The sequence below is a fragment of the Buteo buteo genome, chromosome 1, assembly GCF_964188355.1.
Source record: "Buteo buteo chromosome 1, bButBut1.hap1.1, whole genome shotgun sequence".
Taxonomy (NCBI): domain Eukaryota; kingdom Metazoa; phylum Chordata; class Aves; order Accipitriformes; family Accipitridae; genus Buteo; species Buteo buteo.
In genome coordinates, this window is record NC_134171.1 from 71,571,082 (window position 1) to 71,597,628 (window position 26,547).

General features: G+C 40.9%; 1 protein-coding gene and 1 long non-coding RNA gene across 4 annotated transcripts; one reads left to right on the forward strand and one right to left on the reverse strand.

Annotated features, from left to right (window-relative positions):
• Window positions 1-1,450: 1,450 nt before the first annotated feature.
• Window positions 1,451-17,433, reverse strand: ZNF330 (zinc finger protein 330). Of its 2 annotated transcripts, none has more exons than XM_075035803.1 (10): window positions 17,252-17,433; window positions 11,765-11,894; window positions 11,471-11,490; window positions 11,288-11,358; window positions 9,006-9,085; window positions 7,569-7,695; window positions 6,706-6,810; window positions 4,098-4,144; window positions 2,864-2,981; window positions 1,451-2,186 (listed from the first exon to the last, which is right to left on the reverse strand). In XM_075035803.1, exons 2-10 carry the CDS (start codon window positions 11,882-11,884, stop codon window positions 1,909-1,911), a joined length of 966 nt encoding a protein of 321 aa, XP_074891904.1. In that variant the 5' UTR covers window positions 11,885-11,894; window positions 17,252-17,433; the 3' UTR covers window positions 1,451-1,908. The 2 variants fall into 2 exon arrangements, with proteins under 2 accessions (XP_074891904.1, XP_074891913.1); XM_075035812.1 differs by having other exon boundaries at window positions 17,288-17,431.
• An 86-nt stretch (window positions 17,434-17,519) lies between these two features.
• Window positions 17,520-21,376, forward strand: LOC142034494 (uncharacterized). Of its 2 annotated transcripts, none has more exons than XR_012651662.1 (3): window positions 17,520-17,628; window positions 17,769-17,885; window positions 21,076-21,376. It is a non-coding gene; the product is annotated as an uncharacterized LOC142034494 (long non-coding RNA). The 2 variants fall into 2 exon arrangements; XR_012651663.1 differs by having other exon boundaries at window positions 17,531-17,660.
• Window positions 21,377-26,547: the final 5,171 nt, after the last annotated feature.

The window sequence follows — 26,547 nt, forward strand, 5'->3', positions numbered from 1 at the left end:
TAATAATATTAATAAATGACACACAAGCAGCTACAATTTTATGTATATGCAGAAGTGCACATACTTTCCTTAATCCTATATAAGACTTTGTACTGATGTATATTTGTTTTGTTTGAAACATCAGCCAAGATAAAAAACTGGCATTGTTGCTGGAATTGACCAGCCACAGATGGACTCAATTGTGGAAGTTTTTGGACCACATGATGTCGAGCAGAAATTCTATCACGGGTGCCAATTTCACAAATAAGTAATCACTGTTGAACTGGCAGGCATCCTACTTCCCTCACTTTGAGTTTGGTTATGCAAAAGACTAATCAAGACATCTATCAGGTACATAATTTAAGATGGATAGGTCTTTGCTAGCACATGAAACTGGATGGCCCTAGAGTTTCAATTTTTGAAGGGGATTTGGCTTTCAGACAGTGCATGGTTTCTGCTCCAGTTCTGAAGGCAAGCACTTGACATGCACTGATCAGGTCATGTCCCTCTCTCCAGTGCAGTTTCTTCCCTCAGCTGCCATAACCAAGTCATGCTCTTTGTCAGTTTGTTTTTGTCCTGGATGTATTCCAGCTCATGTCTTTTATTCATTTGGTATGAGGCATTTAGGAGGGAACTATCAGGGCCAGGTCCCTCAATCTTTTGTTAGGCAATGCTCATTTGGCAATCCTAACATCATTAAAAATTATTCTCAATAGGGTATGCTCTGCCAACATATGACCTTTAACTGTTAAGAAACAGTAGAGAAAGCACCACAAAAGTAGGTAATTCTATAATCGGTTCAAATACTTGACAGATAACAAGAAAAGGCTCTCTTGCATTTAAGCATGGCATTTAGAAAGCTGGAGTAACACTTCAGGTGGCTGCCCTTGTACCTTGATCTGTCTGCTGTTAAAGTTGCTATCCTTGCAAGACTGCTCTACAGGAGGAGACTAAATACTATCACTTAGATGTGTAGATTGGTAATTAGCATGTTGACTTTCAAATCAGAATAACTGCAAACACTTATGCAAGTGTCACCTCCTCAGCTCAGATGTGCTGATCACTTGCCTTGTACTAGCACATTTGCACAGAACAGTATTTGAACCCTATCAAATTTTTTATTTTTTTGTATCATGTGCAAGGAAGGGAGTTGAAGGCTAGGCACAGAAGAAACTAGTGTCTTTTTGATCTAATGAGAAATTGTCTTATAGATTTTAGTGGCAGATAGGATACACCAACATTTTTATTGCAATAAAATTTTTGATTATCTGGGGTGCACTTGTAATGACTGCATACAGCTGCATTGATTAATATCTAATACTAAAAATGCTGGGAAGGTAATGTTCAAGTACATAGAGGGCTACATTGATCTGCCTTACCTACATAAACAAGGAAGTTATTTTAGTGTCAATTTACACTTTGTATACAACCCGCTTTCCAACTATTCAAGGGAGATCAATATTTATGACAATTCATTAGAGAATGCAGTTGACTTTTATTGTGTAGACCAAAAAAAACCAGTCACCAACCCACCACTACATTAATTTTATGAAATCAGTTAACAAAATTATTGTAAAAAATAACTTAATTTCTGATAAGCAAATTGTCAGCCCTCCCATGTTCCTGTATTGGTAGGGGAAAACGGCATTGAACCAGTATACTCAGTAACTCAAGGACAAATCCACCCTGGTTGCTTAATGGAATAAAAATACTCCTGTTTTCTCCCCCACTCCCAAACTCAATATTGGTTTATACAAAAAAAAAATAAAAAAAAAAATCACTTGGAGTTACTGCAGAAGTCCCACACTCTTTACTCCCTAACTTTGATATGTAAGTACCTGATAGAGCTATCCTACTGGCATGTACACAACTCGAGTGAAGCACTGCTTGGCTCCTTCCAAGTGTTTTTAGCTTGCCAGCATATCAAGCTTAATCTTCAGGTTCCTCATAATGTGCATACCCACTAGCATAGGTCCTTCCTAAATTCAAATTGCTGAATACATCTGTGGTCTCTGTATCAGATTCCTTCCCTCCCTCATCATTGTCATCTTCATCATCATCTTCTGCTTCATATTCATCATATTCATCCTCACGATCACCTGCATCTGCAGCCTTGCTGGAGGAGAGGCTCTTCCAGTAAGCATCGTAACCAGAAGCTCCGTCTGCATCTTCTCCTCCAGTCTGTCGGCCAAACTTCAAAGAGCGTGCTGCAGGCAGAGAAAAATCATCATGTTCTCACCCCTCAACGGCAATTTGAGCAGAGCATCTGACATTTCTTTTCCATCCTTTTTCACTACTCAGCAAAGAGTGTACAATGTTAGGCAGCTTTTTTCTAAATCTGACTTTCAGATTTTATCCTTACACTGACAGAACTTTTCTGCTACACATAGTCTGTCCCCCTGCAGCCAAGTCTGTATAAACAGTAACTGCCCCCAGAGTATGACTTTGGTTTTAGGATAAACCCTTTGGTACTCTCGTCAAGAAAACCTGTAATTGGATGTGCTTTGCTGACATAATACATACTGTGATTTATTCAAGAGTGGTGGAGGTAGATTGTATGCATGTCATCAAATTGCACTTTAAAATTCTTTAGCCAGCTTCTTGTAGATGAAATAAAGGCTTAAGCGGTGATTTTTTGCAATTTTTCCATAACTAAAATCTTCAACTAAACAAAAGCTTTCCCTGTATTGGAATCAATTAAGGATTAAGACTGAGAGACTACTCACTCAATTCTAGATCTAGGAAACATGAATTTTTTCCCAAAACAAATGCAGCAAAGCTTTGCAAAACAATTGAAAGTAATCAGGCTTTACTCAGTGTTCCTACGCAGAAAAGTAGTCACCAATGGTATTGTATAGCTTGTTGGTTAGAGAAGCAGGCTTACTTGACATGCTCAGATCCTTTGTCTGCTGAGTTTCATGGCCACATTTAGGGCAGGGAGGCTCTTTTCCTTTTTCTTGCTTGAAAACCTTACTTCGCACATGATCGTCACAAAAACAAGCCTGTGGGGTAAAAGGAGAATAAAAAGGCTAAATGTGTTAATCATAGAAGCATCCTCTTCAGCAAGAAGCAAGCAAAAAAAGTGTCTAACAGCAGCAGGATTTTCTGGTTGGGATTAAAATTTAACGAGCTCTATGTGCAGTGGAACTGGAGTCTGTGCACAGAGCAACCACTTCTGTGTTGAACATAGTTTCATGGCTTCCTGGGGAAGAAGCTGGATAAAAGTGCTGATAAACAAGTAGAGAAAGTAACATACTCAAGGACTGGATTATAGTGCTACCCACAGGGAGCCTGGCAAACTTTGGTTTACGTTGACAAGCTTAAATAAAATACAATCAGAGATGTATGCCAGAACATAACTATGCAGTGACCTGAAGGCAAGAATTAGAGATTGAAATTTCACATGTTGAGCACCATGGTGCCAGTGAAGATATCTGGAGAAAGGAACAATTTGCAATATGAAATTGATGCTATGGGAGACTGCAGGGAAACATATGTAGGGTAAGTAGAGTAAGAGCAGGCAGTGAACCAGCACCTGGAGAAATCTGGGCAATGCTGATGATGAAGCAGGTGGAACTTTTTACACAAAATTACTTCTGAGTGTGTAAAACCAAAAGCCTGACATCAACAAATTGGCCTGTGCATGTGTAAAACTGGATTAGCTGTGGAGATGATTTCTATTGGATCTGGGCTGCAGTGTTTTCTGGTCAGATCAACACTTGACTGTTTTTAAAACAAACAAAAGAATTGTCTTAGTTCTATGCTGGATCAAAACATATTCCAAAGCCTTGGATTCTGTTCAAGAACAAGGATTTGTTTGATTTTTTTTTTTAATGGCCCAAACATCGTACAGCCCCAACTTAAACACAGAGGGCTGGACAAAGTGAAGATCTCCTCACCTGGCATGGGGATGCACAACATCGGCTTGTGGTTAACAAGCAAGCACAGATAGAAGCCCTTTTGTCCCCGATAAGTCTGCCCCCAGGCTTCAGAAACTAATACAAAAAGTATGAATACCTTTTTTAACAATGCAGAGGAAGACATGACAAGGCTTGATACCAGCCTTGGAGGCTAAGGAGAACAAGTCTAAAATCACAGCTACGTGCAACTGTCTTTACCTTACAACGCAGGCATGAATGCTGCCCAAGCCTGTTACAGGAAACACCTGTTGGAGAAAATCAATATATAAAATTCAGTACTTGGAAACTGCAGATCTGTGATGTTTTTAAGACCTTGCAAAAATATGTAATAATGTAATTGAGGCATTTATTTTTAATTCCCTGACACAACTGCACTTTGGCAACACGAATCACTCATTTTACCATACAGTATCATTTTACCAGGTTTTTTTCACATCTAAGCCTCCTTGCAATAATGTAATTTGACACTAAAAGTTGAAGAGGGAAAAAAGTTTAATTCTTTCTTGAGTTTCCAAACTTTTAAAAACAGAAGTTTCAGAACCAGTTTGGTATTAAATGATCATCTTGCTTTTCCTTTTCTCTTAGTATCAAAAGAAGTGCTAGTATTTTACTGTCACTAAACAATGCCATGGTGGCCTTTAATAGCATTATCTCATTTAAATGGGATGTGAGAACACTTAAAGCTTGTGAACTTCCAAGCCTAGAACAGTTGTTTTGTTCTGCATTTTCTGTCATGTCCTCTGCAAATGTACTTTATTGCATACAACTTCATATGAAAATCTGTGTGAAATAATTGTAGCTGGCACATGAGCTGTAAAGAGAAGAATCAGTGCTCAAAATGTGACTTGTCTTGAAGCTTCAAATTAGTTTCTTCACTCCACTAGAGGGGGTATAGTAAAGGCAACCACATGGGAATTGGCAGCAATGCAAAGCTGAGTGAATAGCTACTCCTCAAGCAGCAGTAATACGTATTTTATCAGTCGCTGTCCAAGTACTTGTTCCCTTCCACCTTGCCTTACCCCTGTGACAGTTTTTGAATCTGAAGTAATAAATATCATGAGTTCTCCACATCAGCCAGACAGCCACAGGATTTAGTGCTCGGTCACATGTTTAAAGATGGAACTGGAAATGCTAATGCATATGTATTCAAACATTTCTGGAGTATTGGCACTTTAAAAAACTTCTCTCAGATAGTGGTGGAAAGTAACAATACCTTTTTCACAGCTAGAATGGGATTTAGACTACAATTGCATGACCGCATTTAAAGTTCATGTATTCTGTAAAAGTTCAGGTTTTATAATCTTGTTACCACACACTGACAGAAATCCTGCCTCTCTACCAAGACTGCACTGTGCCACAAAACATTGAACACTGTGAAAACCCTCAAAAAGCAATTTCTCTATTCAGGGTGTGACATCACATCTGTGAATTAAAAGCTTCCAACAATCACTGAAAAAAACATTCTTGTGGAACAGCTGTTGCTGCTTCAGTATTGCTATGCAGCAAGATATTCTGGCAGAATAAATCAAGGGAAGCTAATCAAGGCTTAGAAAATAGCTGGCTGGGGAAAAAAAGGATGGGACATGAAAAGGAGATAAGAAATTTCTATAGACACAGACTATAACATTAAAATCAACAAATATTCTGAATTGGGAGAAATCAATTAGGACGAGATTAGTCAGTTCTAAAGAAAACAGTCTTATACATGATAAAGAGCACCTTGATTTTCTATAATAAGGACTGAAAATGTTATAATAGTCAAAATTAACACATACAAGTTTTGGAAGCGACAAACGCTTGTCTCGGGGATAAACCACATAGTAGTTAATGGTGGGTAGGAAAGATATACTTCTAAAAAAGATTATTTTAAACATGCATAGTCTTGGTTTGGTGATGTTTTTTTAACTTTCATTGAAGTTTCCCTGTTTCGGCCAGAGATATGTAGTGGACTAGCAAAGTCGGGCATGGCCATCATATCCTCTTACAAATACCAGTTTTGGTTTTGCCCACACAACTAAAGTTCAAAAGGATATAAAGTCTTCAGCTACCTGTTCTTTACTCAGTAAAAGTGGATTTGTATCAACATTTACTACATCTACTGACACGCATGTCCACAGCCCACTGGTCAGTGAAGAAACTAACACTTGAGTTCATGCACTGGATGAACACTATTTTTGTTACTTCCTTCCATGCTCACCCTGTCCCACTGAATCAGACAATGACTGCTTCCTGAGTCATGGCCTTCCTCAGCACTTGCTGCTTTTGCAAAATCAACAGATGCTAACCCTTGACCAAAATACAGGCCATCCACAGCAGTCTGGGAAAGTTAAGCCAGACTAACACAGGTGGTATATTTAGGGCAGCTGTTTTCCATGAGGAACAGGTATCTAGAAATAGCTCATCATACAGTCACAAGAGCAGAAGAGAGCCCTTTCTTGCCTGTAGAGCTTTGTGGAGTAAAAAAAGCAGCATCAGCAGTTCCAGCAGGTTTGCTGCAGTCCTGGCCACTGCCAACACTGCAACTTCAGAGGCTGCTGGCTCCTGCAAAGGCAACTTCCCATGGGTGGCCTGTAAGAGCCAGGCAGGGAAACAACTGCCATGTACATCTGGCATGGAGGAAGGTCAGAGACAAAACCTCTCGTCTAGATAACTGGGTATCAAAACCAAGCACATAGGAAACAGGCCCCCTACTCCAGTCATAATAAAAGCTATTTGGAAAAGGTGATAGGGAGTATTCTGAAGCATAGAGGAAGCAATTGGAGAGTCTGTTTAGCTGTGGGGAAAGGACTATGAATAACTAACTTACATTTAAATGTCTCTGCTTCCAGAACTTGGCAGCTGGCTTGATGTTCAAACTGATCATCTTCACAGAGGAAATTGTGGCAAAAAGAGCAGGCAAATATTCTGCCTCCTAAAAGATTTATCAAGGCAAAATAATCAGCAATGGGCATACTATCAAATTCTGCTCTGCAAACAATTTAGGCAGTAGTTTTGACTGAAGAACAGTTCTCCCTTCTGTCACAAACGCTTCAACAAAGTCCTAAATTAGACACTGCCATCCATTATTACAATGAAAGATACCACATAGGCCACAATACAAGACAGCATAAATATAAAGAAAGTATTATGTCTAGTGCTTTTCTTCATTTTAATTTGACTATGGCACTAAGTATTCTTCTTAAATTGGATCACATCCTCTCTCATCCAGTCTCCTTTCCTCCCACCCCCTCACCTCTCATGCACACTTGAAATAAACACTTTAAAGGATTCCACAGATGGAGATCAGTATGGTTTGCTAAGCAATTGGGAATCCAAATACCTGTACTAGCGTAGATGAATGGAGTGGGAATGGCAGAAAATTGTGTGTTGACAATGTGATGCAGTGCTTAATAATGTGAAGCACTCAGCTGATAAGACAGTTAATACTTTAGATTACATAACCATCCCCAAGTTGAGCACTGTATGTTCTTGAGCAGGTCGTTTACATTCCCCACTGCATAAGGTTTATTTTTAAAATAGGGAGAATGCCTTCCTTTGAATGAACATACTGCAAGGACTAATCACTGAAGATTAAAAATGCTATGTTAAGAATATAGGTACAATAACTTAAGCAGTGTGAGGAGAAAAGTATCAGTTAGATTTTCTTACTTTTAAGTGTGAGCAACCTACCATGGTCCCAGACACTTCTTTCGCACTCAATACATTCTGCATCTGCGAGAGGGCAGATACACGCATGTGTACTGAGACACTTCCTCCCATGACACACCCAAGCTTCACAGAAATCACAGATTGCACCCTGCAATTACAGAAAGATATCATCTTGGGACTTCAGCAATACCAAGAGACTCTTATTCCATAACCCCAAATGTATCCAAGTATTCATTTTCTCAGTGGGTTCATTTCAGTTGAGCGAGTGAGTATGAACCGCATCTGTATTCCTATCAAGCTGCTCCACAGTTCATCTTGTTTGATATAATGCAAAATAACTTTGTTTTATCCTTTTCTGTTTTTTACATTTCCTATCTTAAATCTTATGCATGAAAATTGTGTCTTCCAGCTGAAACCTGAGATCCATAAATGATAACAATGTTCTGGCAAAAATGCAATTTCAAAGATGACCTGAAAAATGCCACTAGATTTTTACAGCTGAAATCAGTCATTTGGATTTTAAAGCATGCTGTATTAGAACACAAGCTCTGTAGAGAGCAAAGATCAAATAACTAATTAGAAATAAATTAGACACTCTACCTTTCCTTTTGATTAAATTGCAAGATCTACATATAAACTATCCTTTAATTGTAGCATTTAAGAAGCCTCCTCAGCCCATACGTGACAAACTACTACATGCATTACATGCACACAAAACTAAGAAAACAATGATGGATCTGAATTAACTGTTGATGAAAATACTGCATTAGTGAACACATGGAATGAGTTTAGGAACTTCAGACTAGAAAGGCCAGCTGTGTTACTGAGAACAGCTGACTGCCAACTGGAGGCAGAACCAGGACAGAGGTTTAGTCCATACAGCATTTAATCCAGAGAATCATCTCATACCTTCCTTTCCAGAATGGAGTAACTAACTTGTCCTCCTAAGAACAAAAATTCAAAGGCCAGAAGCTATGACTATCTCTGCTAAGAGCCCAAATGACTTTTTAAAAAAAAAAAAAAAAAAAAAAATCCCCCTAATGTCATGGAACAGATTCCTCTCTGTGATACTGATGGTCTCCGCGATACTGAGAAGACGGCAACAAAAGTCCACCGGTTTCTACAGAATGATCCTAGATTTTAATGAAGACTGGGAATTGGCTACAGGGGCATGTAAGTTCCAGTGCTGTTAATGCATGTGCTTAGGGCCTGCCACCAGCACAGATCTGTTAGCATCCAGGACGTGTGTCAGAGTTTGCAGGAGCTGAATCTAAAAATGCAAAATTTGGGTTTCCAGTATAAGGGAAAAATCAGTTTGTGATGGTAAGATGAGAAAAAGAAAAAAACAACTTGGCATGGTACATGCTATCATTCCATAAATCCATTTCATCTTTTTTCAGAAAGATTTGCATAGAATAACCTCATAGTGCAAAAAAGGCTGTAATTTTATATACATACCACCATTGCTAGTCCAGTACTGTACACACCAGCATGTTTTATAACACAGTCTGAAGACTTCATCATGCATTTGGTTTTTCCTGTTTAAAAAAAAAAAAGGCAAGCAACCAGAAGAAAACTATATGAAAGTAAGAAAAAATTAGAATGAATGTTCATATAAGAGCAGTACTTCAACCAAGCTCCTGTGCTTAATTGTAAATCCAGGTAAAAACAATGTAAGCAAGTGTCTGTAATCTGCAACCCACCCTCACATCTCCCTTAGATCAAATTGATTATTGTCTGCTTTCAGCCAAAATCTTTTGCCCCAGTACTAAGATAACAAGGCAATGTGTTGTCTTGCTCTACGGTTTGAGGCATCGGCAAGAATTTCAAATGTGAAAACAAACCAAAGAACAAAATTAAGGTGAAAGTCAAGCAATGACATCTTAAAAAGTTGTATTTAAAACTGCTGCTAGTTCTGTCCCACCATAAAAGCAGCATTTGCTTTGTGTAAAGCTGAGGCCCCATAAGAAAAAAAAAAAACACCAAAACAAAAAAACATGTGCAGCTGACGATTTAATTACTTACAGGTATTTGGATACTTGGGTTTTTTGGTGATTGTTGGGGTTTTGTTGTTTGGTTTTTTTTTAAAACCATTTAAGAGATTACTTCCTAGACAAAATAATTCCCTTTAAATGCAGGGGATGGGTGGGAGAAAAAGCCACAGTCTGCACTTAAAAGTCATTCTGACATAAGCAAGCAGTTAGGGTGACAACTTTCTCCTACTCCTTGCCTCGGACATAAATAGCTCTACCAAAAAGATCCATACTCTGTATGCAGTTATACAAGCAAAAAGAAAAAATATTGTAGTTAGTCCAGGCTACTGCAATGGAGTTTTATCACTGATTTAAGCTGTCCTGCCACAGACCCCTTTGGTGTCTCCATTATTGCCTGCTTAGAGAAACCAACAAAAGGGTGCTCCCTGCAAACCCATTCAAGAGCTGACAAAACCAAATTCTACTCTGAAAATGTAATTAAATCCCAGTATGCAGTATTAGCAGAGTTTTGTATTAAATCACACCTCAGACACCTAATGGCACTTGGAGGGTGAGGAAGGACCAGTGGTGGGCTGAGCTGGGCAATGAGAGGTGCTGGGGGTATAACTGGGTCTGGAGAACTGCAATACAGCTACCTTGCTCACACCCCTCAGGGACTTCTCTAAGAAAGATGCTGTTGGTTTACAGGGGCTGTCCCCAACGCTTGATTAAGCACCAAATAGCTCTAATGGTCTTTGTCTTGGAAAACCCTGGGACTCAATATGATTTCATGGTTGTTATTAGAAATGCTTTTCCTCCAGAAACATACTGCAGATTAAGATAAATTCAACACACAGGAGTCAGTTTCAGATGTGTAATATACTATAAGATAGACAACATGCTTTCAGTACTTCACTGCATGATGATAGAAGACTTATGAAGGCTGACACATTGAAATTGCACACTAACAGCCTGGCTTCCAGAAATGTTCAGTATCTGCAGGTCCCAACAAAGGCACTGGAAGCTACAGATGTCAGCAGCTCTGGGAGTCAAACTACAAAACAGCCAAATTGCTTAATGAAAAATTGAAAATCTGCAAGGATGTGTTGAAGCAGTAAAACAACAAAATTCACCTCAAAATATGAAACAATTAGCAACACTCCCTGCAAGCAAGCAGCTGTTTAAAAAAAAAAAAAGGGCATTTTAGCCTGATTCAGAGCAGAGTTCTGTCACTAAGAGTCCTTCTCTTCTGATTTCAAAGCATCAGCCCTCTAGCAGATATAAATAATATGAGCAGCATATTACATTACAAAACCATGCAAGGTGAATAATGTACTGTTGCTTTAATTGATATTAAACTGATCAGAAATTACATCACCCTTAAAAATCAGTATTTATTGGCGCCTTGCTGGCAGTCAGAGCATTTTTAACTTTGCTGCTGTTATGAAAAAATACTCCACACGTTCAATCTAGGAAAATAGTCAGGTGTTCTCAATCCTAAAAGGCAGTGAGACAAGTTCTTCTGAAGATCAAATACTGAAGACAAGGCCATGACCCAGACTTGGAAACCTCTGCTGGTCAGAGGCATACACATTAGTGCATGATCAAGTAAGATCTCTTCTCAAGGAGGATATTCATCGCAGATTTTAAAGAACCTGCTCCAAAAATCACAAAGGTACTTTAAGACAAAGGTACTCTAACTGCTGAGAGTTTAACACCACAAATGGAACTGAGGATAGCACGTTTTTGTTCATTATATCTACTTACCACATTGTGCACAAATGGGTAATTTTTGAACAGAGTTACAGAAGTAGCAAAAAGCTCTATTCTTCTGTCGTCTAGGCACATGGAGAGAAAAAAAAACAGAAAGCAAGCATTAAAAAAAAACTGTAAAATGTTTGAAACCAATTAATATTAAACTACTGGTTTTAGAAGGTGAAAAATACTTACCTTTGGCACTTATCACATTCCTAAAGAGAAAAAATAAAATACCAGTAATTATTTTTATTCTAGGTAAAATATACAAAATTTACAGACCCCACAGGGACTCTGAATTAGGTTCTGATTAGGAATCAAACTTTTTATTCAAGCATTATACTTCTGATGCAAATCTAACTTCATATAAAGGAAGGATGGTAGGAAGAATGACATTCCAGTGGCATTAAATACAGTCAATGTACTACCACTGGTTTTACATAATTCAAAATCAAGTATTGTAGTATAAAATACTTCAGGTTATTTTACCATTGAAGCATTACAAGGATGTTTGGCTAAATCTATGTTGGCTCTTGAAGCCCTTATCTGCTTTTCACGTTCACGACGGTTCTCAGCTTTCTTACGAGCACCAGTCTTCTTTTTAGGCATTTTTCACTATCTGTGGGAGGGAAAAAAAATGTTATGTAATGAATGCACACAAAACTATGTACGTAAATACATGGATACACGTGACACATCCAGCACTAAAACTGGATCTTGGAGTTTCCATGTTAAATGTGCTTCATTTCCACTAACTTCCTTTCCTGAAAGTTTCTTTTCAAATGTAGAATCAGGGACCAGTCCCTTAGGAAGAGTCATGTGATGAACCATGAAGAATCTTGTGATCTGGAAAGGACTTTGCCGTCTTAAACTTTGCACTTAACTATCTTTATCTTAACTTCTATCTGAAGTGTTTTGCCTTAAAAAACCCAAACCCACTGTTTTGTAGGTTTGTGATTGGCCTCTGGTTTTGGTTTGCCTTGTCTATTTAACAAGGGCAATATTCAGCTCATTTTCTCTTTCGCTTCTCTCTTCCCATGCTCAATAACTACTTCAATCAGTTAAAAAGCATTCTTCAGGTAAGCGAATCGTGGTATACTGCAAAAATGCAAATTTCACACTTCATGAAGGCTTAGAAAACAAAGTATCATTATATAGATTTAAGAGCTATGACAGAGGAATGTTTGTACTGCTTACTTATCATTCTAGCACATTAGCAATAATGGAAGAGATGAGCATGCATTGCTTTGAAGACACCACTGTTTCCCCAAGAAGGGTTTACGCTATTTTAATTCCATCTAGTTCAACACGTGTGTCTATTCTAACATTCTGGGAGGGAACCAATGCAATACAGTGGTGAGATCATCAGGCAATCAATCAGACCACTGCTCTCGTCACGTCCACAACGAACTGTGTGGTACTCACATATGCTTAGTTTACTCTGTGTTTATAATACATTAGGCAAGTATTATCCTGACTTCATGAAATGGACAACTGAGAGATTAAAGGCGTGGTCTGACATTAGAATTTCTCTCATCAACACAGGCACTCAAGATAGACACCCTTCCTTATGCTCCATCTTATCATTCCCTCATTTCTGCTCCTGTAACTGTTCTTGGTGTCATATTCTAAATCAGATACAGGTTAAAAACAAAACCAAAACATGCAAACCAACAAGCACACCCAAGGCCTAGATTAGCACAGTTTGATGGGGGATGACAGTGAAAGGGGCAGCAGGGATATTTGCTTAGCAATCATGGGAATAAGAAAGCAGCTAAAGAAGAAGCAAGGACCTCTCCACTGACATAAAAAATTGCCTTATTAAACATAGTCCTAAAAAAACCACTTCCAACTCCATGGCCCAGGTGGACACACTGCTTCATGCTGTAGCTGCCAAACCATACTTCCTTGCAGATGACAAGATGGCTGAATTTTTTGAAGTGTTTAGCTCTTATTTTGGTACCTCACAACAGGGCTCCTGTTTTGAAAAACTGGCTTCTCTAGGAAGTTGCCCCAACATATTTTGCACTGTACAACTCCCCACAGTTCTTTTAGCTACAAGTACACCTAAGAGCGCTCATTGCTCTGCCTCTGATTTCTGTAACTGCAGAAATATACTTTCAAACAATTGATAACTGAGACACAAGTGTCATCTTAAAATCTCAATCTCTACTTATGGAATTTGAAGAAAATCGCTACAGACTTTGGTGGTTAGCAGAAACTGGCCCACATGATGGAACAGCTCTGCCCAGGTGTTGTGGTTTAACCCCAGCTAGCAACCAAGCCCCGCACAGCCACTCGCTCACTCCTCCCCAGTGGGATGGGAGAGGGAATGGGAAAAGTAAAAGTGAGAAAACTCATGGGCTGAGATAAAGCAAAAGCCACACACGCAAGCAAAGCAAAACAAGGAATTCATTCCCCACTTCCCATCGGCAGGCAAGTGTTCAGCCATCTCCAGGAAAGCAGGGCTCCATCACGGTTACTTGGGAAGACAAATGCCATCAGTCCAAACGTTCCCCCACCTCCTTCTTCCCCCAGCTTTGTATGCTGAACATGACATCATATGGTCTGGAATACCCCTTTGGTCAGTTGGGGTCAGCTGTTCCAGCTGTGTCCCCTCCCAACTCCTTGTGCCCCCCCAGCCTGCTCACTGGTGGGGTGAGGAGCAGAAAAGCCCTTGGCTCTGTGTGAGCACTGCTCAGCAGTAACTAAAGCATCCCTGGGTTATCAACACTGTTTCCAGCACAAATCCAAAACACAGCCCCATACTAGCTACTACGAAGAAAAGTAACTCTACCCCAGCCCAAACCAGCACACCAGGCAAGGTTCTGCTGATTCCAGTAGGTCTGTTGGTGGCTACCAGGGCCACTGAGGAAATGGGAGGTACCTGCTCTCCCCAGCCTCATCCCTAACTCCAAGCAGACATGTAGACATGCATGCTGGCATCTGTAAGGAGAGCTGCAGCATCGGCAGGCAGTGAATTGTAGCAGCTTAAACTTGGAAGAAAAATTAGTGTCTTTGTTCAAAAGGTCTTATAAAATAAACCCAACAATTCTAACTTTCCCGAACAAAGAAATATATTGTCCTGACCAAATACTAAAATCTGTTTTTGATAGCACACATAAATCAGTTTTCTCACCCTGTAGTGTTTTGCACCATGTTTAAATTGTATTAGTGTCATATTTTGTAGCCAAAATCGTATTGCTGAGCTGCCTGCTGGCAACTGTCATTATTCTAAAGCATGACATTTCTGACACTGGGAGTCCGATATGAGGTTGCGTGCTAATTTTCAAACCGCTTAAATGCTGATTTAACAACAGAATCTAATGGTTAGTATTTATACCTTGACTTCTTCATGTTACCTCATAATCAAAAGCACGAAAATGACAAACTGCTTTCATCAAAAACACTGTCTCAATGACTACTGAGGACAGAGATTATGAGAAATCTTTAAGATGGTAGTTTTTAGAAAGTTGCACTAAACTAAATAACAACAAAACTGCAATGTCAGGTCATTTTAACAAAGCTATCAAGTCAATCCAGGCTTTCAGACACCACCCAACAAGTAACAACATCCTACAGATCACTATTCTATCACTCTTTCCCTCTGAGCTTCCACTTAAGATGTTTGTCATCTTTGCCCTGAGTTCTAAATTTTTAGGGAACTTACCATCTTTAAATTTTCTGTCTAGAGTTTAATAGTGTTATGATGCCAGAAACTATGATAGCAAAAACTTTGTTTACCTGCAATTCCTTTCAAATCAGAGTATCACACCTTTTAAAAGCACTAATCAGTATTTAAAATGCCTCTGCAGTATGTTCCACCTCCACTTTTGGCAACGCTTCTGTAATCGGAGGCTGATGGAAGACCCAAAAATGTGTTTAGGCACCACAACACTGTTACAAAACATTCAGACAGCAAAGACCCAGTGGAATCTGTCTGCAGTCCAGCTCTCCTGGATGGTGCATGGGACAGAAAAGCGGGAGGACCTAAGACAAGAGGTCGAGTTATCAAGGAAATACCTACAGTGAGCTACTCACTTAAGATCTACCTGCCAGAAAGATAGCGTCAATCTTTTGCTTAAACAGAGTCTTTTTGCTGAAGGCAGAGACTTACAGCCATGCTAGCACCCTCCTTTTCATCCACGATGCTGTTGTAAGAGAACTTGCCCAGGACACAGTAGGTCCACACCTGGTTCCCTCCTCAGCCCCAGAAGGTATGACCATGCTGCCCTACAGAGCGTCTGAGCTCCCGAACTGGGAGCAGGTCTGCATATGGGGTTTTTCTTCATTTGAAGTTTTCTACTCGGGAGCAAAATGCTCCAGAGTGATTGGGTTGGAGCAGCAGCAGGAGCGAGCGTGACTTTGCAGCTTAATGGCTGATGCTGTGGCACAGAAAGCACAGAGTTCAGATATCGGGAGGCTGTGTATGAAGCGAGCAGTAGTTCAAAGGAAAAGCCCTAAAATATGTTGTGTGAGTACTGGGTCCCCAGCACTGCATGTTTCATTCTGTAAAAGTTTCACCTGCTGTTCCTCAGGTGCTGCATTATTTGGTAAGGTAAACATAGGCAAAGACAGCAGAGTTCCCACCACAGCTCCAAAGACTGCTTGTGTATTTTAACCGATGGTTGCGCTATGTAAAATACATAAAAAGTGCCTGGCATCTAAATTCTGTTGAGGTCGTACCACTCCTATGCTGTCTTTTCCCCCTCTTGAAGATTGTCCTTGATCAGGTCCCAAAGACACACACTAAGTTTGCAGCAGACAGGAAAGCAGATTGCACCAGCAGATTTCTGGATCTTCTGTGTTAAGCACGACATTCCCTTGCGTCATATTATCTTGTCTTATGTGATACGCTAACCACCCTGCTGTCACAAATATAATGAACAGCTGTAAGAAGCTATTCATTTGGGGGGCAGGGGAACTGTCGGGTTACTCTTGTCATGCCACGCAAATACTAAGACCCAAAAGAGGCTTTCCATATTTCAAGACTTCTTGTATTTGACCACCAAATAGCTTCTACCTTATGCATATTCATCAAAAGGGGAATCAGGGTAAATTTCCTGGGTCACATCTGATGCCATTCAGAATTCAACAAAAATCAGTTTTACCACTTTGCAAGCGTTATACGAGACTACAACATTAAAATAAACCCAAACCAACCAAACCTTATTAGCAGTATGTCGTACTTATGCCGCTCCAGTCCGTGATTCCTTCTAACAACGAAATCATTTCCAAGGCGCTGCCATTTCAACGACTTACCCCACTTTTTAGCAACACGGTGACCGACAGCACTCCGCCACCTCAGCGCCTGGGGGGCTGCTGTGTTGCCGTGAGGGCCCATGCCTGAGGAGCTTTCCTCTCTGCCTGATCCCCTCCTCTGGAAACGCACCTGGTTCCCGGTGGGATCGCCGGCTGGGCAACCCCCCCCGGTAACGGCTGATCCCCCCGGTAACGGCTGATTCCCCCCGGTAACGGCTGATCCCCCCCGGTAACGGCTGACAACCCCCGGTAACGGCTGATCCCCCCCGGTAACGGCTGACCCCCTCGGGTAACGGCTGATCCCCCCCGGTAACGGCTGACAACCCCCGGCAACGGCTGATCCCCCCCGGTAACGGCTGACAACCCCCGGTAACGGCTGATCCCCCTCGGTAACGGCTGATCCCCCTCGGTAACGGCTGACAACCCCCGGTAACGGCTGATCCCCCCCGGTAACGGCTGACAACCCCCGGTAACGGCTGACCCCCTCGGGTAACGGCTGACAACCCCCGGTAACGGCTGACACCCCCCGGTAACGGCTGATCCCCCCCCCGGTAACGGCTGCCGAGCGTGAGGCCGACGCGCCCTCACGACCCGATTTGAGGCTGTTTGTTAGGCGGAACGCCAACAGCAGGCTATCTTTTCGGAAAACGCACGTATTCAGCATTTTACCTTATTTTTAGTTGTTTTTTTTTTGTTTTGTTTTTTTTTTTTTACCTAGGCCCCCAAACCGTGTCGTGACACGTCTCCAACCTGGATCGCCGCGCTCTGTAGTTCTCGGCACTTTATGCCGGCGGGAAGCCAGCGACCGCTTCTCTTGCTCAAACGGGGAAGCGGCGGGGGGTGGGGGGGGTGGCAGGACCGGGACGACCACGACCACCACCACCGCCGGGACCGCCGTCGGCCGCCCCCCTCGCCCACCTGCCGGCCGTGCGGAAGCCGGAAGCGGCACGGCGCGGTGCGCTGCCCGCCCGGCCCCGCGCGGCCAGGCGGGAAGGTTCCGAGGGCGGCCGGTCCGGTCCCCTCAGGCCCCCCGTTACCCGGCGGGCAGCCGCCCGCCCTCTCCCGTCCTTCCCGTCACGGTGCGGTGCTGGGTAGGTGAAGCCGAAGGGGCAACGAGCGGGAAGTAAGCAGAGCTGGGGGCTCAGGGAGCCGGGAAGGCCCGGGGCTCTGTCTGACTGGAGTTGGGGGGAGAAACAGGTGTCAGAATGGCGAGTCCGCCCTTTCTCCTCAGGGAATCGCTGTGTCCGCGCGTTGGACCTCGGATGGTTGGGAGCCAAGGAAGGGCAGGATTTCCACGCCACAGGGGACGGTGTTGCCAGAGTTTTGGAAGGAGACTTCATAAAAAATGGTAAATGCGCGGATACCAAAGGCAGCGCTCTTAGGCAGGAGCAGTTAGCGCCTGCATCTTGTGTACTACTAAGCACTCGGTGTTACAATGCAAACTGCGTTGGCATGCAATTGCATCTTCTTGGGTTAAAAAAAAGAAAAACGCTAAAACTGTTATCTCCACATGAATATCTGTGTCCTGAAGAAAAATAATAATAAAAAAACCCTCTTTTGGTGTTATTTTGGGGGGGCCTAATTAACATATTCTTTCTCCTCACTTAAAATACGCTGTCAGTTTCACTGTGGTTGGGAAATCGTTGAAAAAGGGTTTGTAAACCGTTTGCAGGAATGTTACTGTTTAGTGGGTGTTCCATCCTCAAATTTTGTTTGCTTTCCTGGCGATTGCCCCACAACTTTCACTTGACAGAGCGCTAGGGCATAGTAACAATTAGTTGTGACTGTAATTGATTAGGGTTGGCACCTGAAAAGTTATCTCTGAAAGCTTTCATCAGTGGCTCCATCTGCTTTCAGAATAAAGTATTGTTTAATCTTAATGGTAGGAATACAACGTAGTTTAAAAAGGGAAATAATACTTGTACCATAAAAAAAACCCTGTACACGGCTCTGGCTCCCAAGGTTATGCAAGTCATGCTTTGTCACAGGTTAACTTGCCTTTCGGAAGGAGGGCTCCCTCTGTTTCTCAGCAACTTCTGCTCATTTCCCAACTCAGCCACCTAGAAGTCCGTAACCTAGTGGTGCGTGCTTGAGTTTTGCAAGAGCTGCGAGCTCTGGAGTTTGGTTTTGGCAGGCATGAAAGATACTACATGAGGTGTGAAGGGGTACGAAGTATGCGGTGAAGACAGCTGTATGGACTTGCTTCTCCCTTTTCTTTGAATGTACAATGAGCCCTTAACTCCTCATAAATGGCATACAACACAAGTAGAAATGTAAGGATGTCTTTGATTTATTTTAACATCAAAAGTTCTTCCTACAGGTATATTTATTGCTCTGTGCATATTGCCTAGAAAACCCTTTGTGAAAAATCATTAGGTAATGTATTGTATAGATGTTTAAATGAAGATGAGTGCAAGGATCGTGGAGCAGTTACATTCCAGTGTATTTCATAGTCTTTTGCCTAGGAAGGGTTTGATACATATTTCATATCAATAAGTCCTAGGGCACTGTTTTATTTCTTGTGTGCTTTGATCATCCAGTCAGTCAGGTAGGGCAGTTGTATTGCTTCACATTGTACTTGGTAATGCACTTCTTACTGAAAGCTGGCTGCTAGTTATGGAATGTGATTTTGGCTTAATGAGAGAGGCAGGAATTTGCTGGCCACCATTGCCTTTCCAGGAAGACTCTTTCTAACTTTTGTGAGGCCAGGGTTCTATCTCCCACAATGAACTGTTTGCTTGTCATGCTTTTTCTTCAAGATGAAATCTTCACACCCAGTTAGTGGGATGCACAGAAAACAGCATTATTGTTTAAGACAAAAATTCATGATGATCACTTAACTGGACATTTCTCCTTTGTAAAAAAGCATGTAGAGAAGTCATTTTAAACTGTTGTCAGTAGCCATGGCTACATGCTATTTAACCAACAACCTAAGTAGAAAATACAATCTTTTGTGAGATCTTAGAGCTTTTTTGTGTCATTCTCACTATTCTTAATGAATGCCATTAATCATTAATATTCTTTTATTCTGGTTGTGACCATTCTAGTCTGGTTTAGGCAGCCAAGAATGCAAGAACACAATGAGAATAAATGATACAACATTGGGAAAAAATACTAACAGAAAGTTTTAATCTATTTTAGAATAATTATCCTAGTCGGCTAATTTACTTTAATGAATGAATGGAGCCGTTGAAGAAAGAACTCTCGTACATCCACAGATGTGACGCTTATCCTCTCATTTGAATGTGCATTTTTACATGAACAAACACATGAGCGAAAAAGAGGGAAAAATCTAGAAAAGTCCCAAGGGACAGGCAGACACTAAGATTTTTATCTTAGTCTTACTTAAATGGTTTTTAAGCAGTTATTTTATTTTATCCTGTGAAATTCTATCTGCCTCTATTATGTTCCAGAAACCACCTCTAGATGGCAGGAGTTAGTCACTTCACTCATGAACAGTAAAATACCTTATTTTCAGAACCGGTAAAGTGGCCTAGGGCTGTAATACAAGTGAATTAAAAAAAAAAAAAAATTAGATAAGAATAGCCAATTTAGAGCTTGCAGAATTTCCATTAGCAATACTGGACTACTCTCTGGGGAACTATTGCAGACTATTGTTGTTTCAAAGATACATGCCAAAAGTAGTGAGAGTCACCCTCATTGTTAAAGGCGTTTTCAGTAACCTTTGAAAGAGAAGCCATGGAAGGATGGGGGGGGTGTGTGTGTGTTTCTCTGAACTATCATCATTCCATATTACCTTACAGAGAATTGCAACTGTCATGTTTTTGCTTAATGGCCACTGTCTGTCTAGCTGAGAAACAGGACAAGACTCTGTGAGGGTCTCCCTACATTGCTTGACAGAGTTATTTGTCTAGTCAAGAGTTTGCATGACAGCACAAATATTGGTGACTGTCTTAACCCTAAGCTGTGCTACCTGCTGAGTAAAAGCTGTACACAAGAGAGAACTGGCAGTGAAAGTCACTTTTGTAAACTAAATGATGCAGTGACAGCATAGCCGTCCTGGTTGGTATTTACACATTAAAGGCATACCCTGCAGCATACATTGTTTTTCACTCCTGTTTTACTCTGCTACACTGCCATGCATCTCATAAAGTTAGTTTCACCTATGCAAAGGGCCACAGGATGCTAATAAATCAGAATCCCTCCAAAATAAATTACTGTCCAGGGTACAGAGCAAGAACATTTTGGGCACTCTATTTCCACCTCAGTGCCTTTTTCGTTCAGGTTTTGGAGTCATGTGGCAGGGCAGAGCAGTAGCACTGTGGATTACATACTGACTGCTGGTCAGATACACATTTTTATGGCAGTAAATTCAGAAACATTTTAAGTGGGAATAATCCAGCGAAAAGAAGTGTTGGGAACAGTTGTCTGAGGGAAGGTGGGGGTTGCTTTTTCCAGTGACAAAGCTGAGTAGTACCATTGCAGCAGAGTACCAGCTCATGTGGACACTAACCATCTTCAGAATTGCCCTGCTCACTTCTTCATCTGCTCATCTCATGGAAATTCTTCCTTTCCAGTGAGGACACGTTTCATGGATGGACACTTACTTATTCCTTAAGCTACTCAAATAATAACAAAGGATTCCTGCCATCTCACTGTTACTATTGAAAATTACTGAGATCAGAAAGGAAAACCAGGAAATTAAGTGTGTGCACAGCCTCTGTCAGAATGGCAATATTCTGGGACAGATAGGACCTTCATACACAGTGACACTGGACTGTACTGGATGACAATGAAACATTTTTGCTGCCTTTTGCTGTAGCATCTCAGTCTCTTTAAAGATACAATAAAGTGTGTTAACTATCAAACTGAAATAAATACTGACCTGAGTTGTTGTAATTTACTTTTAATTTAATACACTGCAATTTCTTTTTCTCTAAATAACATGCTTGTTCTGATCTAATTAAGCCCCTATTACCTACCTACCTATTACCATAATTATCTTCATTATTGCAATGTCTCCTTGCAGCATTCAATATGTTTGCCTCCCTGTGGGTTGCATTGTAAAGTGGGTGCAACATATACCTTTCTAACTGACCTTTGAAACAGCATACATCAAATTTAATTTGCTTTTAAATCCTGGCCTTGCAGCAACTGACCTTAAAAGTCATGTCAATATTTGTTTGATGTAAGATAATTTTGTCTGTAGACATTTATCCTTGCTGATTTAACTACATAAAAAGGGAAACAAAAAGAACTTGAGGCAAAAATCTTTACTGATGTCTACTGAATTGGTATGTTCAAATGTAACATTTCAAAATAGGCCTTCTTAAATTAGGTGTTGGAAAGATTTTTTGTGTGCATGTTTTCTTTTCCCCCTGCTATTATAACTGATGCTTACAATCATTAATCTTAGCCCTGGAGAAGTATTCCCCAAGAAATTTCTAAATGGTTATTTTGTCTGGTCAATGTTTGTGAAATGTATCAAAAGAGAAGAGAAAAAAAAAAAGAGATGCAAGAAAAAGAGATAATGTGCTGTTAAGTGATTAGAGTCCCAATTCAGGGAGCCCACTCAGCTGTCAACTTCTTTATTAAAAACTATTAATCTTTCCTATGATATTCAAGTTGTATATTTTCACATTTCTTCCATGAATTCAACAAGGAACTGAACAGCATTTTATCATGGTAGTTTATAGGGGCTTTTTTGGTTTTGTTTTTAAAGGTGAAAGACATGCAGTAAAGCTAATGCTGGGATTTCTGTAACGCGCTTAATGCGGTATCATATGTTAATTATCATATGTTAATTAAGATTGCTGAGGTGAGGGGATAATGCAGAACTAATCGGTTACTCATTTTCTAACAAAAGGGGTAAGCAATAATTATTTGTGATGGAAAAAGAACTTATTGGCTGGTAGCAATTTATTAGTATTGTTTTTCCGTGATGAGACTGTAATGTCATAAACTATCTTGTTTCTCTTCCCTCTGACCCCATCAAAAGGTTGACACATGGTGATAAATTTGCTGCATATGTGACACTGGGAGGCTTTGTGTGTGAAGAAGAAGAGGGCGATATCTGATAGAAATAAACAGGAGCACCTGTGTGATGGAAATTGAAAAAGTAAAAAAAAAAAAAAAAATCAAAGTCAGACAGCGGATGACTGATGACAAGAATTTCTCGCACAGTGCTGAAGGCTTGTCAGGTGGAAGTGACAGGGGAGAATGAAAAATGTGAATGTTTTAATTGGTTGCAGGGTAGGAGATTAACTCACCTAAACTTCAGCTGTGTAATGATGAGCTCTGGGTCTAAGCTTGTTGTCTGGCCTCTCCCTCTAATCAACAGATAGAGATGGGCACCTGAAGGAGGTCAGCTGTCTCTCTCGGGACAGGGTGATCACTTTTTTCGGACAGCTAAAGCTAGGTGCCGTGAAACCTGCCCAGGGTACCTACCAGCTGACTGTGCCAAAGAAAGTATATTCTAGGGTGGACTGAAGGTGGTGTTTCCAACAGCGCTAGGGAAGAGAGAGTGGTATCAAAAAGGTCTCACGACATTATTTAGAGTACTTGGTACAGTTTCCTGAGTTCAGCCCTGATTTAAAATGGGGGCTGCACAGCTGCAGCTGTACCACATGAGTTAAGAGATGTGTTACGCTGGAGGATGCTAAAGCAGAGAGGAAGGAGAAAGAGGGGCTGAAGTTTCTGTAGACTTCCTGCAAATGTCCCTATAAGCATGGACCAGCTAATACCCATTTATCCCTGTTCAGGGTAAAGAATTCATACAGCTAGGTGGAAGGAAATCTTGCCAAGGTGATCAGGAAACCAAGAAGCCCGTCACATAGGACGAAGCTAAGAAGATACGCTGTATCTGGCAAAATGAAAGATCAAAATGGGGTAGGGTGGTTTTCCATCAGTGTGCCAAGTAAGGTGAGTGAGCAAAAAGGCCGTTCTGGCACAAGAGCAAATGGGCACAAAACTTTAGAGCCTGGGGCCACATGGTGTGCGAGAGAGAGAACAACAGTGGGACAGTGTCAAGGTTCAGAGGCTGTAGCTGTGTGATGTATGAAGAGAGCTGAGGTTGTTTAATCTGGAGAAGGGAAGGCTGAAAAGATCTAATTGCTGTCTTCAAGGACCTAAAGGGAATTTATAGAGAAGACAGAGCCAGACTCTTCTCAGGGATACACAGCGAAAGCATGAGAGGCAACAGTCACAAGCTGCAGCAAGGGGAATTATGACTGGTATACAGAAAAAAGTTGTTCAGAGTGAGAGTGGCTAAGCAATGGAAAAGCTGTGCTGGAGCCTCATACATTGATGACAAGAAACTCTCTTGTAGTTTAGAATGGATATTATTAAAATAAAGAATTAGATTGGAAGGGACCTCTGGAGGTCAACTAGCCAAGTCTCCTGCTGAAAATTTCCACATCAAATAAGGTTGGCCTGGGCCTCGTCTAGCTGAATCTTAAATGTTGCCAAGGATGGAGATTGCACAACTGCTCTGGGCAACCTTTTCCCAGGCTTAACAACTCTCCCCGCAAAGATCCTGAATAGGAGGATCCTATTGACTTTAAAGGCAGTTGGATTATGGCCTAGATGAGACAGTATTTGTTTGCCATCTTTTTCTGAAATATTTGTGCTAACAAATTTAGCATTTCAACTGTTCCATGTTTCTCCTCAGTTATCGAGCTGTGTGGCATGCTCCTCTTTTGTGTCACTTCCTATCTAGATAGCAATTTTTCTCCTTTAATTATGGCTTTTCCTTGTTCAGTAGAATTCGGTTGTAGAAATCTTATGCAAATAGGAACTGAATGGTTTTCCTGTCTCATTATAGCTCCATTTAGATGAGACTAATATCAGTGGTACTGAGCACTGGCTGAATTAAATACTGAATTTATTCAGCTAATGAAAGCTGAAGGACAGATTGTTTGCTTTACGGCATACAACATGGGTGGTTTAGCTGTTGGTTCAGAGGGCTGAAAGAGAATTTTTACATCACCAGTTCACTTCCCTGATATTGCAGGGAGCTCTCATCATCTCTTTCACAAACTTAACAAGCCTCCGTCTTATTTGCCCTAACCATGTTTTTGAAAAGCATTGTGGATAAAGAACAGGATTACAGCCAGTGTTTATAATAGCATCATGCAGCAATTGATAACATACCAAACTTCATATTGTAGATGATGTAACACCTGTATTATAAATAAGATGTTTGATGATGTAACACCCATATTATAAGTAAGATGTTTGAATGCAGGTAATCGAGTGTCAAATCACATTTTTATGGTACTATGAATAACAAGACTTGGAGCCATTTCTAGGCATGGACATCAGTCCTCAGTGTTCTGATTGATTTAGAAAACCCATTTGTTTATGTTCCACTGCCGTTAGTTGATATTCTGACAATAGTTTCTATTCATTCTCATTTGTATTTTATTTGTTAGATTTCATTTATAGTACAAAGTTGTAATAACTGTTCTATTGCTTCTCAAGTACCGGTACATTTAGAGTTATTGAAGTGTCACTATAAATAGTCATGTGCTCACAATGTTCACTAAACTCCTTATTTATATTTACTGTGGAGTAATGAATCTGTAGTCCTACTCTGAGGTAGAGCTTATCGACAGGTGATGCATTGTGAAATACATTTTCATTTTATAATAAGTGTTCCAAGTGCAGTGGTGTTAAAAAGCAGAGCAAAAGCCTTTTTGATGGAGTATAAGGGGGAATTGAAGAGTTTGTTTCAATTATTTTATCGCATTTATGTATTATTTAAAACACTGGTGGAAGACTGCAACATTGATGTACCTAAGGTAAAAATCCAAAAGAAGGACGAGAAAAAAGCAAGCAGTTTCTGAAAACAGCATCCTGGACTGGCATCTGGTTTCTTTGCTAATTTTTTCTGGGTTATATTTCTTTTTGACAAGATGGAGTTCTCTTTAACTCATTGTAGATGTGCAGTCTCCACATCGAGTGCATGTCTGATGGGTCATTGGAAGTATCATCAAGGTGTTTGAGGAGCTGTTTGTTTGTTTTATTAAGTTTCTTGCTGCTGTCATGTCACTGGACAGTCTGATGCCATCTGCAGCTAGGATGTGGCTATGTATTTTATATGAATTTAAATACTTTTCTACAAGGAATAGGGCCTTGAGGCTATGCATTTGCTATTTGCATGATGATGAATGAGGTTAGATAGCAGTAACTTTTGGTCACTGCCAGCTTTTCTTGGTCTGACCCGCACGGAGCTTGAAGACCTTCTAGGCATCCTACAAAAGCTAGTTGTGTAACAGATTTGGGCTGGAAGGTGGACGGGATGCCCCTGGCAGCCAGTATGTTTCCAGGGCATTTCCATTTGTATCATTACCCAGCTGAAGTAAAACATTGCTTCCGTTTGGTTTTTTGGGTTTTTTTTTGCAAGTGGCTGCTTGGTGGAGTTTATTTGCATAGTGGTATTTTTGCCACTGGTCAGTTCATTTTAGATCTAATTCGTTTCAGAGAGCTCAGACCTTTTAAATGAGCACACTTTTTTCCAATGTTAAATTCAGCCAAAACAGCCTAGAATGAATTGGAGCACTGGCCTAGAAAGGAAAGGCTTCACAGCCCATTACCAATCCCCTGAGTGATCTTCTCATCCCCTTGACTGTCAAGTAATGTTTGTTTAACGTAAAATTTCCATATAAAGCAAAGCAAAATAAAACCCCAAAAGGAGAACAGCAGCTCTTTGGCATTAAGATATTAAAATGTGAAGGTAGTGAAAATGAGATTTCCTTTCATAAGTGCATTAGCAACCTTAGGGGAACCCTCAGCAGGGAAATGCCACAGTGGTGAGAAAAGGCTCAGCCTGGAGAATGAGGTGGATGAGCGCGTTTGGCAGCGTGGGCTGGAGTCGCTGGGGAGTTTTGTTTTCAGCTTCAAGGGAGAGGAGGTCCTTGTGGGAGCCTGTGAGGATTTCTAAAATAAGTGCTGTGGGCCAGCCTGTCACTGTGCATGTTACCAAGTACGTCTGGGCAGGAGTGTGTCAGTGTGTGAGTTACTGAGGATAGCTATGCATAAGTAAGCAC

Coding starts and splice junctions, on each gene's coding strand:
- ZNF330 (XM_075035803.1), bottom strand. CDS start 11,884: ATGCCTAAAAAGAAGACTGGTGCTCGTAAGAAAGCTGAGAACCGTCGT. Junction 11,491..11,764: donor ATCCTTGTAATGCTTCAATG/GTAAAATAACCT, acceptor TTTTCTCTTTAG/GAATGTGATAAGTGCCAAAG. Junction 2,187..2,863: donor AAAGGATCTGAGCATGTCAA/GTAAGCCTGCTT, acceptor CTCTGCCTGCAG/CACGCTCTTTGAAGTTTGGC.